This window comes from Pseudonaja textilis, chromosome 6 (assembly GCF_049901715.1).
Source record: "Pseudonaja textilis isolate UNSWEBS1 chromosome 6, rPseTex1.2, whole genome shotgun sequence".
Taxonomy (NCBI): domain Eukaryota; kingdom Metazoa; phylum Chordata; class Lepidosauria; order Squamata; family Elapidae; genus Pseudonaja; species Pseudonaja textilis.
The window spans coordinates 17,215,204-17,235,860 of NC_141995.1; the positions used below are offsets into that span (position 1 = coordinate 17,215,204).

The 20,657-nt window shown below is 38.7% G+C and overlaps 1 protein-coding gene across 1 annotated transcript in view; it reads left to right on the plus strand.

Moving 5' to 3' along the window:
- Positions 1–20,657, plus strand: part of DAPP1 (dual adaptor of phosphotyrosine and 3-phosphoinositides 1) — a 35,924-nt gene that overhangs the window by 9,264 nt on the left and 6,003 nt on the right. The window contains exons 3-7 of the mRNA XM_026698289.2: positions 8,485–8,607; positions 9,970–10,103; positions 15,978–16,108; positions 17,315–17,362; positions 19,507–19,569. Of these exons, the coding sequence (XP_026554074.1) occupies positions 8,485–8,607; positions 9,970–10,103; positions 15,978–16,108; positions 17,315–17,362; positions 19,507–19,569 (499 nt within the window). The remainder of the gene's footprint in view (positions 1–8,484; positions 8,608–9,969; positions 10,104–15,977; positions 16,109–17,314; positions 17,363–19,506; positions 19,570–20,657) is intronic.

Consider the following 20,657-nt stretch of genomic DNA (forward strand, 5'->3'; position numbering starts at 1 on the left):
GTCTGGGAAAGACATGAAAACTAGCATGGCAGGACTGGTAGAAGAATGCTCTTGAATGTTTTCCACAAAAGTAGAATAAATTTCATCTTCTTGGTTTCAATGATTTAAGCATAGAATAGCACAGATGTCTTGAGAAGGGCTTGGCTATTTTTGCCTAGCTACTTTCAGAGGAGAAATAAGATCTCAAATGAGGAATTTTCTAAGAAATGTTAGTAACTTTCCAGTAAAACAGCAGTGAGAATCAATCTTTCAGTTGTGACCCATGGCATTAATGTTATTTGTTTGCTCTTTGCTAACTCAGAAAATCAAGAGTGGCTTTTGAGAGTGGCTTGCATTGCATTAAAATAAACAATGGAACCTCAGGTCATGAACGCTTCTGTTCATGACCAATTATGGTGATGATCAAAAATTTGGGGAAATTGTTGCTTATGGTCGTGAACAGATCCTCGGGTGCCGATCAAATACAGCAGTGGCGATTTCACCTGCTGTGCATGCGCAGAATTGTAGGCGCATGCACAGTAAGTCTCACTTCTTGTCATGACCAAATCAGGTTACGACCGAAGTCCTGGAATGGATTACAGTCATGACCCGAGGTTCCACTGTATCTTGAACAATTAAAATATACAATATTTAAAATATACCTCAATCAACAATACAGAGTAGATCCCTGGGTAATTCTGAAGTGTCCAAGGTCCAGATATATTTAATATTAATTTATTTAAATGTTTTGGAGAAGACACCAATCCTTTGCTCTCAATAAAATACGAATATAAATTTGATAAATAAATGAAAGTAAATTTATTAATATAAAGATTATTAATATAAAAATTAATTAATTAAATTAAAAACTGGGAAATCTTTGTCCTTTGCTAGTTATGTATTTATTTATTAAAGATAATTTATATGGCTGCCCACTCACTCTCAGTGACTCTGGGCAGCTTACAAAAAATAAAAACTCAATATACAAATAGTAAAAATAAAAACTCTCCACTTCCCTGATGACAGCAATCAAGCCACTTGATGGATAACCTACCTTTATGACCTTGTTAGCATATTTGTGACAAAATGTGTTCAAAATGGTCACCAGTTTGAGAAAAAAGCTAAAAGGTACATCCAAATGTGGAAGAACTCTTTTTCCAGTTTTTAAACTAATTGTTGATCTACTAGAGCCCTTACCTTCTTATTCCAAGCAGCTGAGCTAAGTCAATCGCCAATGATTTTATCAACTTTTTTTCAAAGTCCAACCATATACCGAGTTTCTCCAACAATACGGCCTCCCCCAATAGGAAGTCCCAGCATGTTTTATAGGCATAAAATGAAATTAAGCCCCTCCTCCCAAATTAAGGCCTATATTAAACATGCAAAATGGGGGGGGGGGAATGGCGGGGGGGCTTGTTGTTAGGAAGTACTTTTGTTGCATACCCGGATATGGTGCTGCCTGCATTGACCTCGGCTTTGGTGGGGCACTTTGTATCGGGAGACCTTCTGCCACCGTTGCTTTCCCTATCACTGCTTCAGGCGGCCTCTCCTGGTGGTCCCTTTGCATTTGGGCTGGAGGGACTTGGGAAGGAAGCCAAGCTCGGGTTGGCCTGGCACTTTCGCTTGGCAGGTGGGCAGGCACCCATGGCTCACTTTCCCAGCTCTGCCCAGCCTGCACGGCTCTGGCGTGGCCCTGGCATTGCCCTGGTGGGATGAGTAGAGGGCCTGGTGGGGAGGCGCTCGCTGCCTTGGTGAGAGCTCCGCCACCAGGCAGGAGGGCTCGCCTGTCAGCTGCGCTGGGTGCCCCGGGATGGCGGATGGGCGCTTCTCCCGAGGTGGGCTGATCCTGCGCTGCGGCCCCGGGAGATTCCCCTCCCCACGTGGGGTTGGGCTACCCTCTGGGGCAGGGAAGGCTTTGTCATACCAGGAGTAGGGCGTTGGTTTTAAAAGAATAAGCTTTGCCTTCGAACAATGCCCGGGAAGGTGGTGACAGGAGTGCCTGAAGCCAAGTGTCTTCACTGGGCTCCAGTTGCAGGGAGGAGCCCTGGCTTACGTCATGTGGCTGCACCAAATGCGGTGGCGTTGCTCTAAACGCCGCGGCAGCACAGGGAGAAGGGAAAGCAATGGTGTTGGAAGGTCTCCCGATATGAAGTGCCCCATCAACACCAAGGTCAACATCCAAGCCGTCGCCGCCCACCCACCCGAGGATGCAAGGGGGGGAATTAAGTCACCCCCCCAAAAGACAGCCTAGCCATTTTTAGGGGGTTAAAAAAAAAAAAAAAAAGGCCCGGCCTTATTTTGTGAGAAACACGGTAGGATTACTCTTGGCTTCGTTGACACTCTCCAAAAAAGACTACATTATGGAGACAAGATTTACCTTTGCAGTAGTTATGATAGTTCTTTACCTGCAAGGTTTGTTTTTCTAATATATTAACCATTCCTGAAATACTCCAACACTGAAATGCATACAAGGACAATTTAGAATAATTAACTCACTTGATCTGACAAAAACGTACATGATTCTACTGAGAAGCCAGTAGAAGTAACATAGATTCTCTGAATCTTGTAAAATGATACTAAATTGATGGTCTTTGCCTTCTATTTGTCCTTATCATTCAAACATATATTGCCTCTCTCAAAATAAGGCATATACGCTATCAGCAGTTATTGCATGGGACCTCATATTTGCGAAATATTTGGCTGAAGTCCTTTACAACAAGTCTGTTTTCCAACATCAAGGCCACTTGTCTATTCAATTTAAAAAAAAACAGACACTATCTAATGACTTCAATAACAAGAGTGATTGAAATTAATCATACTCTGGTTTTCTGGTTAAACCTACATATTCAAGGCCTATAAAGCTCATGAGTGAATCAAATATGTCAAATGCAAAACTTGTTAGATGATTAATGGCTTTTCTAATGATGGGGTTGTAGAGCTCTAACAGGCATGCAACTTTGTTCGGCAAGGGAAGCGGAACCAATGTAGACATGAGGTGAAAATGCCAGCTCAGTGGGATAAAACATATATTCTTACATACTGCATTACATGTGAAGTGGCAGGGAGACAGGTATTAACTAATCCTGCTGGCAACTAAAGCAATAGGCAAATGGGCTAGACTAGAGACACCACAAAGCACTATTTCACAAGTTAGTTTCAAAAACACTTGGAAAGAAAGTAAATATTAAGAATGAATCATGGGAGATCTTAGTAATAGATTCAAAGACAGCTGTAATTAAAATGTGCAATCATTCCTCTGTACTGTAATTGTCAACTTTGCTTTCCCTTTTCCCATTATACCCATTACACTACACATCAATATTAATGCATGAGGTTTGGCTCTCTTTTCTCTCCTGTAACTTCCATACAGAGATAGTGTCATGATTTAGGCCATATCACCTTAACCATCCATTTTTTTCTATTTTAAGCCCTGAATTGTGTCACAGAGAGCCATTCGTCCTAGTGTGCATTCTATGCATTTCTATGGCTTAAAGAATATCTCTGCTTAGGGCTATGAAAGGCTGATGCCCATCAGAGAATAAAAACATCAAATCAGATGGAAAAATGTTTGATCTATTGAGGCAACAACATATGTATGGTTTGTAGAGCAACTCTCTTTTTCTATGAGAGACACTGGGATAGAACACTTGGTCAGCCCAGGTAGAAATGTAAAATTGAGTGCCATCAGAGTACTGTTAGGTTTGACAGTTTACAAATTCTCCCAATGGCTTCATCGATAGTAATTAGAAGCAAGGAGTGGGTAGAGCTCTGAAGGACCCACAAAGCAGGAATCTCTGACTGGAACTGACCCTGGAGAAAGGAGAAGCAATGTAATTCAGTACTTCCCGCTTCTAATCCCCTGAGCCAATCCAGGAAAATACCATGAACAATATTGGTCACTGAGAGATCAAGGAATGCCACAATGGATGTATTACCTCCATTCCAAGCCTGTCAAAAATCATCACAAATGCAGCTATCGCTGTTTTAGTACCATGGCAAGACCTGGATCCTGACTGGAAGTGGTCCAGACTATGCCCCCCCCTCCCCGAGCCCTCTGGAGCTGTAAACCTACCACCTTCTCAACTCTGTTTCCAGAATAGCAAGTTTGGAGACTAGATCGAGTTTTGTCAAGATCTACTGGGTCCAGTAATGGACTCCCTTTGATGGAGGTGGAAACCATCTATTTCGAATTAAGAGGAATCACCCCCTCTCACAAGAAGCATTCCCCATTGCCTGGACCCAACTACCTGCCACCTCTCAGGGGACCTATCAGTCAGCAGGGATAGGGATCAAATACAGGAGGCCAAAAACACAATTCCAAGGATGTCTACTTCATCAGGGCAAACAGGTTTCAACTTCTCTCATCTAACTGGGCAAGACTCTGCCTTAGGCAATTCCACAGGACCTGTACAGCTAGATTCCAATTCTGAAAGAATCTAAACAACTTTATTAAACAGCTGACTAGAATAATACAATGCTGAACAAATGTTACCTAGGAGGGACCAGGTTATCCTAAACAGGACCACTTACAGGCTCTCCGCAGACACAATATGGGCAGAAAAATAAAATGCTTCAAAATTACATGACGTTTCCCATCTTCTCATATTCAAACCCTATTAAATAATTAATCCAGAAATCACCAGTTCATTTTTATTAAATTTCAGCATAATGTCCATAAAGGGATTCCACTCTTTTAGAAAAGTAGTTATTTTTGCCTCCCTAATCCAAGTCAATTTAGACATTTATGCAAGTTCTCTTCACAGTCCATTTTTCCAATGTAAGTACAGTCTTTGTCTTTATCCAGTGGCATTTTAGCCACCTGATAGGTGGGCCTCTGCTGAATCACAGGAATCCGCATAGACACAATCCTATCCAAGGCCCATATCACCCACTCATTCCAAATGGCATCAAATGTTTCATCTGAACCATCAGGGACCATCCAAATAAGTGTTGTCTCCCTGTAGGGAAGTGCGCATCAGAGAACTCAAGTATCAGCAGAGAGTGATTTGATTTTACTACTTTTGTTTCACTTGTATACAAGTTTCATTTTAACCAGGTTAAATTAAAAATAATAAAATAAAATATCTCCTCACTTCAAATCATGTTGTCACTGCCTTGAAATAAAGACCAGATCTAATATAATGTCAGATCTAATCTAATACTTTCTAATGTAGGGCATTAATTTATGCACATTTGTGTACAAGTGAAACTGAGAAGAATGTATTTGCATTTTGCAAGTAACCTTATCTTGGTTACTTTCCCATCCTACTGTATCTAATCATGCAAGTCTCAAGTCCCACTGTATTTATATTCCCATGAAATACGTCAGGAAAGGAACCTTAAAAGTCCCATCTTTTCCGCTATATTAGATAAATGCTTGTTTTAAGTATCCATTCATCAGAGATCTGCTCTTCAACTCTTTCTTGTTCTGACACTTACTTAGTGAACTTACTTGGAACAACAGGTGTTTTTAAAGATGACATTTGATCTTTTTATGCATGCTGGATAGACAGAGTTTGGAGCAGCTTCTAATTTTAATATTATTACACACAAAACAGTGGTAGCTTGGCCTCCATAGGGTACTTGGTATAGGTCTACTTAAGGATTATTTATTTATTTGTATTTATTTGTATCCTGCATTTAATATTTTTACATTTAATTCAGTGGTGAAGACATCCAACATACCTTCCTTCTCTTATTTACCTCACATCAATCACCCTGTGTAGTGGGTTGGGCTGCAAGAGAGTGACTGGCCTAAAGTCACCTAGCTGGCTTTCATGGCTAAAGTAGGACATTAATTCATGGTCTTTTGCTTTTTAGCCTGGTGCCTTAACCACTGCACAAAACTAGCTTTCAATGACATCCCAATGGCATCATCAAGACAAGCCTGGCTGATCTGAATAGCTGAGGAAGCATGGACCTAGCTTTCTCATCGTTGTTAGACTTCTGTATTAGACTATAAGGAATCCCAGAACAATAACCTAGACAAAAAAGTGGGTGGGGGAACCTCAGTAGAAGACAAAGGCAGAACATTGCTATATTGTTGCTTGTCCAATGACACAGATATGTTCAGGTAATCACTAGTAATTGAGTTCAACTTGAAGAAGACTTTGCCTTACTAACACTAATGTCTCAAATAGCTTACAATCCTTTTTTTTTTTTTGCATGGGGTATAGTGTTATGTTTGATGGCCCAGTCCAAGTATTCAATTCTGTAGGAGAGAGACCTGATAAAAATGTCTGTGCTGTCAGAGGCTCAATTTGACAGATGAATTTTTCTGCATTGCTTCTACACATTCCCTTTGGCAGGTTTCTTCTGGTGTTCTCAAAATTCAGGAAACTCTGTAGGCAGTTTGGGCAACAACTGAGATTCTAACACATCACTTTACTACTTTCACGTACTAAACAACAAAAAGAGTGAAACCTCCTCCATTTCATAATACTCACTTTTAACCATAACTTCTCACTCAAACTGCCTAACTGGATCAAACTAACATGCATGAAATGTATATGCAAGTTGGTCTGGGATTTCAGCATTTGTAATATGCTTTTGCGTATACGTAGATTGCTTCATTTCTCTAAAAAAGGAAGGAACCAGTAAGCAGACTTCCTGAAGAGATGGCTTCAGGAAATAGTGATTTAGAAAGTTATCATGATAGTTTCCAACACTTAAGAGCACTTGTATAGGCTGGGCTTATTACTTGGCAGAATGAGATGGTACCAAGCCCAAGCCAAAAGCTGACATGGTGAAATTCAATCAAGTCTAATTCTTTATTTGCTTAAAAATCTTTCCCAGACTAAAACTGTAACAGTCTAACCTAATAGACATTTCCTGAGAGATTCTAGGCTACCCTAAACCTCTTCCATCCTCCCCATCCAGTTTGGGACTCTTAATTTGAGTTTCTTTTTGAAATCTGCTGTTTCCTCTTGGGAAACCATGGTGCTGTTGCTGGAATTCTCCCCTCCCTTTTCCAGGTGCATATTTCATCACTTCTATTCACATCAAGGAGCTGTGATGAAGGGTGAATAAATATATTTTTGGTTGTATTTTTCCTGGCAGGGAGAAGAAAGGTATAGAGTGGCCTTCTCCATCTCAGAGTATTCTGGTTGGCTTCTTGGCTGGATGCTGTTATTATGTGTTCCAGTTTAGGTAGCAATATTCAGTACATTGGTCGGATCCTGCAAATGTCTTCAGCACTTTACTATGAGCCAGATAAACACCTATCAAACCAAGGGAGACTAACTGGGACAAGAATAACTTCTTAGATTGAAATAATAAGCATTAAATTATAATGAAGAAGTAAGACCCCATGAGTAGTTTACTGTTCAAACAATAGAATAAAAGTTTGCCTTCAGATGTTCCAAATGTCAGGTCATAAGAAATGAATTCTAAAGACTTCTGTATAGTATGAGTCAGGGCCCTATTTTTTATTTTGATAATGTTAGAAAGAAACCTCTTCTCAAAACCCTATTCAGTTATTTTTCTGGCTTTTGCAGTTCCAGAAGATATTTCAAAAAACACTTTCCCGGTCATAATATATGCTAGAAAATTGTCTTTACAATAAAAAAAATATTGAGGTCTCCATATTATTTTATGATATCATGTACCCAAGACATAGGTGGGAATTTACCATGGCTGGCCTTTTTGAAAGTGCTACTTCATAGCATATAAGGATTATCCTTGCCTTGCACTTCAGAAATTCATTTTATTAATAGCCATTTTTTAAAAAAAATCACATGGTGCCCATTGTATTGTATGCCTGTTTCTATAATATAAGTTCATAAATTTACAAGTTATTATTAGCAACTTTCTGTGATAATATGACCAATTCGTCTCTAGAAGTTGGCTCCAGTGCTCACCCAAACATTGCATAGCCACCTCAAACCCAGGTCTGGTTGAGTAGACATCTTCAGGTTCCAGCTACTTCATTAAATGATAAAAACCACCATCATACCACTGCATCATAAGCCCCACACTTTGGGATTTGTGTTTGATGAACCAAGAAGCCAAGACTTCGCTTCATCGGACTGACTAGTTTGATTCATTTTGCAGATTTGACATGGGTCATAATGGATAGGGATCCTCATGGGTATTTGTCAGATATGCTCTAAGGTTCTTGTTTTGCAGTGAGCCTTATACCTATGAGATTTTCATTTTTGCTCTGTCACTTTTCGTGAGAGATTCTAGGGAGCTAATAGAAGGAATTTCAATTGTAAAGAGCCAAGAGATAAGAAACAAATCTGTTGGCAATTCATTTCATAAACAGTAACTAAATCCAAATGTCAACAAACCTGAGAAGAAATTATTCAATATGTTCTGAGAATTTCCATCGTAATGAATTCACTAATAAAGGAGAATTGGAAATTCCCTATTATTGCTATTAAAGTCATGTTATTGAAAATCTGTGTAATTCTAGCTTCCTTAATCATGTCCAACTGCATGGGACTTCACACTTGTTGCAAAAGGCATGGATTTAATGAAATACAAATTTTGATGTCTCATTAGATGGTATCATGACAATCTCACACGTCATGCAGCAGAGGCTCTTCTTCTTTCCAATGGCAGTGATGGAAGCTATCTCCTAAGAAAAAGCAACGGCAAGACTACTCTTTTTTCACTTTCTGTAAGGTATAGTAGTATGAATATTTCTTACATTATTTACATGTGAGCCTGCTCATGTTTTGAGTACAGTATCTGCTTTCTTTCCCACAACTGTCATATATGTAGCAGTTGGTACAAGAACCAAAGTCTTACTGTTGTATACCCAATCCTCTTGACTCTATCACTGATCAATTTTCACAAGTCAGTTGTGAAATGTAATTCATCAGAACACCAGTGAAATAGCTACAATTCAGGAACATTTAACTTTGACTGCAGTACAATTTTTTTTAAAAAATAGAATGATTTAAATATCCATAATTAATCAGTTAATGCAGTTAATGTTAGCCCATTTTGATAGGTTACACGTACTTACTTGGATTTCAGCTTACATGAAAAACATATTCAACTTACATTAAAAATAATGACTGTTTGCTTAGATTGGTTTTGTAAAATGCTGAAGTCTCAAATACATGCAAACTAGAATGACCTTTCATTTATTATAATTTTGAGAATTACAGTCTGAAACTCATGTTTTTGAAGTGATAATGCATTAGTTTTAATGATATTATATACTTACTCTTCCTATTAATGGATAAGAGATAACTGCATTTTGTTTAGCTGATAATAGTCAGATGATAGTCAGAGGTACAGAATAAATGGTGTAACAGATAGGCAAATCTCTGATTGTCTTCTCTTCAAATCTCCTCTTCTATTTGAAATGCTGAAAACAAGACCTGAAATTACAATTTTGTTCCTGCTCTTTTCATATGGGCTACTGAGAGAGAGCCTCAAAGCCATCAAGCTAACATTTCTCATAAGATCTGATTTGAAGATGAGGAACTGGAAGAGTAAACCAATAGTGTTCTCCAGTGGATACAAAGAAGCTACCTTATCTCAAAATCATTAAGAGCTTCATAATTGTTCCTATAAGACAGTTGAGCCACAAATAAATCAGCTCAGCTCACCAGTGCTGATTCAGTTACAGGTACATAGAAACATGCAACTGCTTTCAGTCTGGTTTGAAACTCATATATGGAAGCCATCCAACTTCCAAAGTTCCTGGTCAGCATGGCCAAGTGCAGTTCAACATACAGTACTTGGAAAACACCTGGCTAAGGAAGGCTTGTATACATCAAAGGAAAATAATAAGTGGCGTGATATAAGATGAAACTTAACTTTCTCACAATGAAGCTAGTGATCTTTTCTAAAGGGTGGATGATAGGGAGTACCATGGGCTTAGACTACTGGGAATGAAGGAAAACCTAAATGAGTTCCTTATGAAGATAAGGGAGTTTCTTGTTGCTAACTTTCTTATTTAATGGTCTTCTGGAACCAATACAAACAGTTTGTACAGTTAACCACTTCCTTTTCTTTTCTTTTTTTTTTCAGAGCAAAAGATTCTGTAAAGCATTTTCATGTGGAATACACAGGGAATTCATACAAGTTTGGCTTCAATGAATTTTCAGACTTGAAAGACCTGATTATGCATTTTGCAAATCAGCCTTTAATAGGTAGTGAGACAGGTAATCAAAAATTTTCTTTTTCTCTTTCTTTTGAAATATTGTATTCCGAAAATTTAATTTAAAGATTTTTATATTGTAGCGTTGCTTTAAACCAAAGCTCTTTTTTATTTCCTCAGATCAATCCTCTCCTTTGTAAGTTTTATAGATTTGCTGCCTCCAACAAAGTTCTTCGTATTTAAATTAATATTTAATAATTACTTTTTGCTTTCAGATGTTCAGGTATTACAACAATAGTTTGTTAGTCTATGTGGCATACTACAAAATGTTTCCTAATAGGATAAATGTTATGAACGTCATGGATTCAGGATGTGAGGAGAGTAGAGCACAAATTAGCATGGAAATTGGAATGCATTTAATTAAATGCTTTTCAGAAAAAGCTTTTTGGTTCCTTAAAGTCTCTTGTCATCAAAGGCAGGCCAAGGTAAAGAATGGCTTCAAGTGAAAAAGAAGCAAAACACCTTATAGGTAGTTCTATACTTATGGCCATTCCTTTAGTGACTCTTCAAAGTTATGGTGGCACTTTTCAATAACCAGGTCCTCTCACTCATGACCATCACCGCTTCCCCATAGTCACATGAGCAAGATTTATTACAGTTTTGCAAAGGGAAGAGTTGCAGAGTTGGATGATTCCAACACTTCCAATTCTTGATTGATTGATTCCAATTCTTCCTTTTTCTAGCAAGTGAAAAGGTTTTTTTATTCAATTCTGCAGCCTTTTTTCTGAAATGGATTTTAGCCTTGTGGGTGATACCTTTTTGTTTTTATGAATGTGCTAAAATCAAGGTGTGTTATGTTTTAAGTGTAATTTTGACCCTTATTTGTTGGTTGTCTAGTGGCAAACAATAGTATTGCTAGTGGAAAGAAAGAAAAAAGTTTAATTAAGAAATAGTTCTGATACAATAGTTGGAGAAGAGGTCAATAATGCAGTTAATTAAGTTAAATATATTTTTTTTCCTTCAGTATTTCTGTTCTCTTTCAGTTCAAGGTTTTTTCTCCTGCTGCCTTTTAACCAAAAGATAAAAGTTGCAGACACTGGCTGCTTGCATAACCAGTAGTTTTCCTATTAATAACTGTCTGTTTTATTAAAATCACTGGCATTCTTCGTTTTGCTGGATTGATTCCACAGAAGTCATTCCTTTGCAGTTCTTCTTTTGAAATCCCAAATGGTATTTTTCAAGAGGCAACTGGACTTTCTGGTTTCTGGCTCTGAGCTGAAGAAGCATTTTGGATGAGAAGTGAAACATCTTTAAAGAAAAACCAGAAAGTCCAGTTGCCTCTTGAAAAAGCACCACTGGGACAACCATGACCTAGATGATTGAGGAGCAATAAGCAATTCACAGGGTTTTTTGTTTTGTTCTGTTTTGTTTGATGGCAATATCACTTCAGTAAGGTTTTGTTTTAAGAGAATTCTCCCTTTGCCCAAGGGAGGTCCTACTTTACTTTTGTTCAAATATCTTTCAAATTCTTTGCTTTTCTATACTCAGGATCAGGCATTGGTACACTGGTTTCAATTTAAACACATTTGAAGATTCCCTGATTTATAGGGCACACGCAAATCAATGGAAATGTGTTAAGATGACAAACATCTGGATCATTCCAGTTGTTTTTCTTGTCTTCTTGTGTTTAAGTCTTTGTTGATCTAGATCACCAATTCGACAAAATAGAGTATATCTCCTTCGTTTATTCCTTACTGTCCTTCATTAAGAGGAAAAAACAACTAAAAATCCATTTCTTTATATTTCCAAAATACATGTAGTCCTCAACTTACGACCACAGTTGAGCCCAAAATTTCTGTTGCTAAGCAGATAGCAACCTATTTGTTAAGTGAGTCTTGCCCCATTTTATGACCTTTTTTGCCACTATTGTTAAATGAATAACTGCAGTTGTTAAATTAGTTTAGTTTAGTTTACTTTATTGTCATTGCACCTTGTACAACAAAATTAAATACCATCTTCAGTGTAAATTATGACTATGAAAATAAACACAAACACACATCCTTCACATTTTATACATTGAATTGAAAATCCTTGATATTGCATTATACAGTAGAATTTAATAGCGCTACTGCCCTGGGATAGAAGCTGTTTTTCAGAATATTTGTCCATGTTTTTTATTACCCCGTACCGTCTGCCAGATGGTAATAGCTCAAAAAAAGGGTTCCCAGGATGAGATGGGTCTTTGAGAATGTTTTGAATGTTTTCTTAAGGCAGTGGGAGCTATAAACCTCTTCCAAAGAGTGGAGAGGGCAACCAATGATCTTTTGGGCAATGACGTTAATCCACTAGAGTGTTGTCCTATCTGCCACTGTGCAATTGGCAAACCATACAGAGGTACAGTAAATTACAATACTCTCTATGGTGCAGCAGTAGAAGGTCACCAGCAGTTTTTCATTCAGTTGTTGTTTTCTGAGAAGTCTCAGGTAGTAAGATGGTTGTTAAGTAAATCTGGCTTCTCCATTGACTTTGCTTGTCAGAAGGTCACAAAAGGTGATTGCATGAACCCAGAACACGCATGCCATAGGTTCGCCATCACGGGTATAGGACTTCCTGCTTGAGCAGGGGGTTGGACTAGAGCAGGGGTGTCAAACTGGATTTCTTCAGGGGCCCGATCATCATTGTAATTCTCCTCCGTGGGCTGGCTGGTGGTGGGAGATGGGATGGATGTCTCCTGCAGCACCTTGCTGGCCAAAATGGCTGTCCAAGCCAAAAACAGCCCCCCCCCTCCCAGCACCCCATTTTGGCTGCCAGAAGCCGGTGGGACAGTCCTTTCTTATTTTCAGGCTGGCCCTGTGGGCCAGATTTAAGCACCTTGTGGGCCTGATCTGTCCCGCGGGCCTTGAGTTTGACACCCCTGGACTAGAGAAACTCCAAGGTCCCTTCTAACTCTGATATTCTGTTTTGTTACAAAATGCTATAACTCACTAATGGGGAAATGGTCTCAATCAAACCAACCCAAGGTTGCTTTTGATTTATAAACATTTGTTTAGTGAAGAAAGATACAATGGCAACTGTTACAACTGTTTCTCACACTTACGGCCATCACAGCATCCTCATGATCATGTGATTAAAATTTGGGCATTTGGCAGCCAGCTTATTTTTATGACAGTTGCATCTTCCTGGAATCATGTAATCGCCAATTGCAACCTCCTAGCTGCTTTCTGACAAGCAAAGTCAATGGGGGAAGCCAGATTCACTTATTGATCGCATGATTCACTTAACTGCAGTGATTCGCCTAACAACCAATGGCAAAAATGGTTGTAAAATTGGGCATAACGACTGCCTTGCTTAGGAACCAAAATTCTGGTTTTAATTATGGTCATAGCTTGAGGAGTAGCTTTCAATACCAACTTTGTTAAAGCAAGGCAGATTTAACTGCTGTTCATGTTTGAATGGGAAACCACTTGATATCCTATGAATAGTGATATAAATTGCCTAGTTAAAGTAATAACATCCCACCATTTGCTGATTATGGTATCATCCATTAGAATTTTATTTGTTCAAGAACCATAGAAACAGCCTTACTCTTTTAGAAAGGTCATCTATTCCAGTCCTAACTGACAGAAATTGTTTCTCAAGGCTTGCATCTTAGATATACTATATGTTATTATCTAGGAATCTCCACCTTATAGTTTACTGTTCATTCAGTTTTAAATATTTCTAATGCACCTTGTACCTTATTGTAGTTTTTCTTCACCACCTGCTATCCTGCCATCTGTTATATCTGTTAACAGTGAAGAAATTCACACTATATAATAGTGAATTTGATCTCCAGTGTTGAATGATAGACTTGGCCTATGGTTTACCAACTCCGAAATCAGATTCTGCTGGCTCTGTGAAACTCCTTTCATGTTCTTAAAATGGAAAGTGCCACCAGCTGGGAGATAGGTGTTGGACCTCATAATACCTATAAACTTGTTGCCTTCCATGTTATTTTTCTATATGAAGCAATGAAAAGTTAAGACCAGAAAAAACAAATACCATAATAGCCCAAACTCCACAGAGTAGGTTTAATAAGGGTCCAAGAATAATGTTGCAGGATCCAATGTGTGGCAATCACTTCGGTTCTCTTCAGATGGGCTCTAGCACAAATCCAAAAGATCAGAAGACAAAACTTCTGGTCCTGGTGACCAACCCAAATTGGATCCTGCATCAATAGATTATATTTCTCTTTCCATAGGCCGGAGAACAATCTGGAATGAAACTCTTTCGTGGTTACAGATAATGGATAATTTTATTTGAAATATCAACTATTTCATTTGATTTTGAGGATTCTATTATAACCCTAACCCTAGCCTTTATAATATGAAGCAAAATTTAAAAACACTTTAAAAAGGAACATTTAAAATATTTATTAAAAAATAAGCAAAAACATGACATCCTTAATTTCACAACATATGGACAGACCTAACCATAGTTTCAACTGAGAGACTGTAAGCATACCAGACCAAGATAAATCCAAAAATGAGAGGGAATTCCTGCATGCTGAGACAAATCAGTCATTGAAGATACACAGAGATAAACCAAATCTACACACCATTCAAAAGAGACAATAAAAAAGCTAAAAAGGAAACAAAACTACCAGAACACAGCCTCACCCAGATAAGCAGGGAGTAATACCAGACAATCAAGCAGAAAAAAGTACCCTAATCAAGGAACTTCTAAGGATACCCCCCCCCTCTCCCCGCCCCTGCCAAACATTTGCAAAGCAAACTACTGTGTATACACAGGCAGCAAAGTCCACACTCATTAGTACTGCTGATGTCAGGTAACAAAATGTCTGCAAGCGAAGAACCAAGATTAGAGGGCATCGAGGACTCTATAATAAGCAAGGTGTCCTTTGAGTCAAATTCAGCCGGTGATTTCATGGAGATGCCACGTAGTTTTCTTGGCAACAATCTAGAAATGGCTGGTCACTACCTTTTTCTGGGTTGCTTGTTCAATTCCTAACTACCCGACAACTGTAAGATTTCCTGGTAGTCTGTTCTGCAAGTAGTACATTGTTTAGGGTTTAGGATAAGGTAAGGTATCTAATGTACTGCACCTTGTTGGGGCTTTATTTATTATTTAGCTGGGAAGAAAGTCCATGCCAAAATACGTCAAAGTGCAGGGATACTTCCCTGTAGGTTGACATATTTTGCAGATTGTACTTTTTAGATTGGTGAGGCTGAAGTCCAGAATAGGGCTCAGGTGAATCTGAAGGAGATCTCAGTAGGTTTTTGGTGAATCTGAGATAAAGGGAGAAATGTAAAACAAAAATAGACAAATATGTTTTGATATTTTGTTAAGTTATCGAAGTGTTTAATGTTTATATAGCAGGATGCTAGATTAGATCTAGGTAAGTATAGTAAGTGATACGTTGTAATGGCTTTTTAAGATCATTTTTCTTTCTTTTTTTTGCGTGCATCCTGTTACGTATCTAAGGATCTTCTCAGTCATCTAGGTCATGGTTGTCCTAAAGATGCTTTTTTGAGAAGCCTTCTTGGAACTGCTGAAAGGACTGTGTTGTAGACTGGAGATAGATGATGTCATATCCCTCCCCCTCTGTTGAAAGAGGGCTGTTTAATTTTGATATAAATGGGCTCTTTGATCCCTCTTTCAAACCAGCAGTCCTTCTGTCCAAAATGTGGATTTTGCTGTATTCAAAAGAGTGGCCTTTGCCTTTTAAATGCATATGGACTCCTAAATCTTGTCCTGATGGGTTTGTTCTCCTATGTTGTGCCATGCGTTTATGAACTTGGATGAGAAGCGAAATGTCTTCAAAGCAAACTTAGGAAGTCCAGTTGCTTCCTAAAAGGCACCTTTGGGACATCCTGTTATGTAAGGGAAAAGGCTCTGAATTCACTTTTATGGATACTTAGGGTTTTCTTTCTTATAGGGACTTTGATTGTATTGAAACATCCATATCCCAAGAAAGTAGAAGAGCCTTCCATTTATGAATCTGTGCGAGTCCACACGGCTATGCAGTCAGGAAGAACAGAACTTGACCTCATTCCCAATGCTCCATCGGTGAGTTCCTATTTGGACAATTGGTTGGAGAAAAGAAAGCTTTCCATAGTTTACTATGGAATTAGGACAAGATTTTGATTAGAGCTGAAGTGAATCCTTTAGAAGAAAGCATCCAGGCTGAAAATTCTTGGACTTGAAGACTTGGCAAATCTGGAAGGCATCAGTTTGGGAAAGATGGTCTTAGTGAGAAAAAATTCTTCCTCCAAATGGTGCATTTCAGCAATTAAAGGAAAAGGGAAAGGTTTCCCCTGTCCAGTCATGTCTGACTCTAGGGTGGGGGTGCTCATCTCTATCTCTTAGCCAAGGGAGCCAGCATTGTCTGAAGACACTTCCATGGTCATGTGGCCAGCATGACTGAGACGGAATGCTATTATCTTCCCACCAAAGTAGTACCTATTTATCTACTCTCATTTACATGTTTTTGAACTGCTAGTTGGCAGGATTTGGGGCAAGTAATGGGAGCTTTCTCCATCATGAAGTGGTTGTGTCTTGAACTTGGTCAGTCAGCTTTCCAGCAGACCAGCTCAGCATCTTTAACTGCTGAGTGATTGCACCTCCCTTCAGCTATTAATGTAACTTATAGCATACAGATCCATGAACATGAAGGCTGGGATCATAAATGGTCCAAATTTTAAACCTGGTTAACAAAACACAACCACTGTGTTTATATTATATGGTATTCTCAATATTACGGTTCAATGGGATATTTAATTCATACAATATTCTAAGTGAATGGCTGGGTTTCCTTATGATGCACTTAATTGCAGATAAGCCATTTTGCCCTAACTGGATGTTTTATATGAATGTTGATTGAATTTGATAAATCATATTAATTTTGATGAACAAACAGCTGGCTAGTGTTTATGTTTGATCCCTTTACAATATATATATTTGCACATTATAGTCAGCACCCACTTTAATACGTGTTCCCGAGGAATATTTCACCTATTTATTGGCAAAATAAATTTTGCATAGTTGTACATTGAGATGAACCTTTTGGGAAGTGGTAGCAGATAACTCATTTATAAGAGAAAAGGAACAATTACAGCTGAAAACCACCAAGTTCTTTTGCTGTGTCAGCCACATCAAGACTCTGAAAAGAGTCAAGTTTGAGATGAAGATCTACCTGCCTCCTCCCTTCCCCTATTTACCCCACCCCACATCCTTCTCAACCATCCTAATAAACTTTCCTGTGTTTCATTACAGTTAGGGACTAAAGAAGGTTATCTAACAAAGCAAGGCAAAATAGTTAAGGTAAGCAATCTAAAAGTTGTTCTATTGTTTATTTTCTTACACATTAAAAATCAAACATGCTAAGGAGCAGAGCTTGAAAATTGTATTGGGCATGTGTGACCAAAATAGGATCTGGAATACATGTTTGTATAATATCCAACAATCGCTGTATTGTTAAGAAACTTACTTTTCCTTGGTATAGCAGCCTCTAGGCAGATTGTACTGTCACCCCTACAATCCGCTGCCAGTATAGTTATGATGGGAGTTATAGTCCAACGGCCCTGGGGGACACTATCTTAATGAAAGCTGTATGAAGTAGAAGCCATATGAAGCTGCTTTTAGTAGCTCATTTTGAAAAGATAGCAAACAATATATTTATTTTTAAAATGCAATTTTCTTGCAGAGAGGTACTTCTTGGATTTTCACTTCAAGTGCTGAGAAATCCAGATTGTTATTTTGAATGGTTGAGTTATGTGATTAAAATAGTTGTTATTGATTATAATTAAGACTTAATTTTAGATCCAGCTTTCTATCAAATTTAGAGTTACAGTATGTTCAAGGTTTTGGCTGAATTGACTTCTGAATATTCTCAAATCAGAGAAATAAGTAACCAATCTCAGCCTCTTTCCATGCTCTTTATGTGTTTACTGGCAAGATTACTGATAATTTTTCTCTAATCTCCAATCTCACTTGAGTCGTGTATGGCCTCAATCTCACTTCTCCTTTTTCATGTAGATTCATCTGTTGTCTTTTCCTGTTCACATCTCATGTCATGTAGGAGGTTGCAACACCCTTTTCCTTTTCACTTACTAAATCTGCCTGCCTTGTCTTCCTTACTTCTAGAATGTTCTTCTGAGCCATCCTTCCATTGCATTTCCTTTTTTTCCAGTGCGACTTACTCTTCTCTAACCTGGTACCTTCCAAATTTAGTATTTTAGTATTTATTTGATTTGTCAATCACTTACAAGATATAGGTATAAGAATAAATATAGTTTTGAATACATGAGATAGATACTTATAAGAAAAATAAAAAACCAATAGGACAGGGATGGTAGGCACGATTGGTGCGCTTGTGCACGCCCCCTACAGGCCTCTTGGGAAGGGGGTGAGGTCAATATTAGACAGTCTAAGATTAAAGTTTTTGGGGTTTGGGGAAGAAACCACAGAATCTGGTAGAGTATTCCAAACATTGACCACTCTGTTGCTGAAGTATTTTCTGCAGTCAAGTTTGGTGCGATTAACCTTGAGTTTGTATCTATTGTGTGCTCTTGTATTGTTATGATTAAAGCTGAAGTATTCATTTGCAGGTAGGACGTTGCAATGTATGATTTTATATACTACATTTAGATCGGACCAGAGGCGGAGTAGTTCTAAGTTTTCTAGGTCTAGAGTTTCAAGTCTGGTGGCATAAGGTATTCTGCAATGAGTAGAGGAGTGGAGAACTCTTCTTGTGAAATATTTCTGGACTTTTTCAATTGTGTTAATATCAGATACATGATATGGATTCCATATCATGTACCTGATAAACGAATGTGTTTAGCGCCTTCCAGATTAGGGAAGGCTACTCTGTAGGTTTTATTTCGCTGTTTCTGTTTTATCTTGTTAATGCAAGTTGCATTTCCTGTCCATGTACAGTCACTCATCCAGTATGGGAGATGCTATGTGTGTTAGATGCAGGTAATCTTCAACTTACAACCATTTGTTTAGTGATCATTTGAAGTTCCAACAGTGTAGACAAAAAGTGACTCATGACCATTTTTCACACGTACAACCATTGCAGCATCCCCATGGTCACGTGATCAGAATTTGGATGCTTGGCAACTGATCCATTTCTATAACTGTTGCAGTGTCCTGGGGTCATGTGACCACCTTTTGCAACCTTCTGACAAGCAAAGTCGATAGGGAACCCAGATTCATATTCACTAAATAACACAACTGCAGATATTCACTTAACAACTGTGGGAAGAAACAATGTAAAATGGGGCAAAAATCATTTAACAACTGTCTCACTTAACAACAGAAATTTTGGGCTCAATTGTAGTTGTAAGTCGGGAATTACCTGTATCATGGTGAGGAAGGGAAGAAAGAGAAGGTGTTTTTCCCAGTACATGTTCCTTCTTTTGTATTTAATTTTTTTTCAATTTCCCTTCTCTTTATTCTTTTAGAACTGGAAAACTAGGTGGTTTACACTGCATAGGAATGAGCTGAAATACTACAAAGATCAGACGGTGAGTTGTGTTTTACTCTGTTGCTTGTGAGAGCTAACACAAAGCAATCAACAAGGTACTGGAAATACTCTTTCCAAAATAGCTACTGTGAAACTCAGTGCCAAGCAAGATGGACTTCATACTCACTTCCATTTTTATTCCATAGTGTATCAGCTCAGTTAATGGGCTACACATACATGGCACCTCTAATTTATCAATGACTGTGTTTCTTTTATAGCAGAGTCAGGAAATGCAGACGGCACATTCCTCCCTAGCCCCCAAATTCTTTCCTGAAAGTTAGTGGTAAAAATTACTTTTTGTGTAGTAATTAGGCATTTTGGACACCAAAATAGTCTCTTCAAGGTTTCAAGGTTTAATCATATTTGCAATGTACACCTCAACTCTACAAAATAAAATGAGGTTGCCCTGCCCACTGGTATCATCATCATAATTGATGAGATGCAGGTCCTGTGGGCTTTGGAGGCCAATAACAATTTTAATGCATGGCCCAAAAATGTGAGCTGCCCCTCCTTTATAGAAATGTACTCACAACCGGCCTAAAGCTATAGCAGGATAAACTACATTCATTGCTATTGGAGGAGAAGGAAAATCCACCCATGTTAGATTTCTTTTTCTAGGGCAGAAGTGTCAAACTCTATTTCATTGAGGGCCACATCAGGGTGTGTTTGACCTTGGGGGTGTAGCCAGCTTGACATCACTTGTGTCGGGGGCGCCTGAGGTGGTCCAAGCACTCTGCCAGCGAAAACTGGCTCCCAACCTCTGTTTTTGGTCACGATAGTCTCCTGCTGCCCCTCTGCCAGTGAAAACAGAGGTCAGGTGGCTGCGTGCAGAGGGCAAAAGGAGGCAGTCATGGCCAAAAACGAAGCCTGGAAGGCTGTGTGAGGCCCTGCCAAGGTGTTTTCACTGGCAGAGGCACCACGGGCTGGTCCTTCACTGTTTCCAGGGTGACCCCACAGGCCAGATTTAAGCACCTCATGGGCTGGATCTGGCCCATGGGCCTTGAGTTTGACACCCCCTGTTCTAAGGTCTTTTTCCTTCCAGTTGTACTACGTCTTTTGCAATGTATTAAATCAAACTCACTAGTTCTG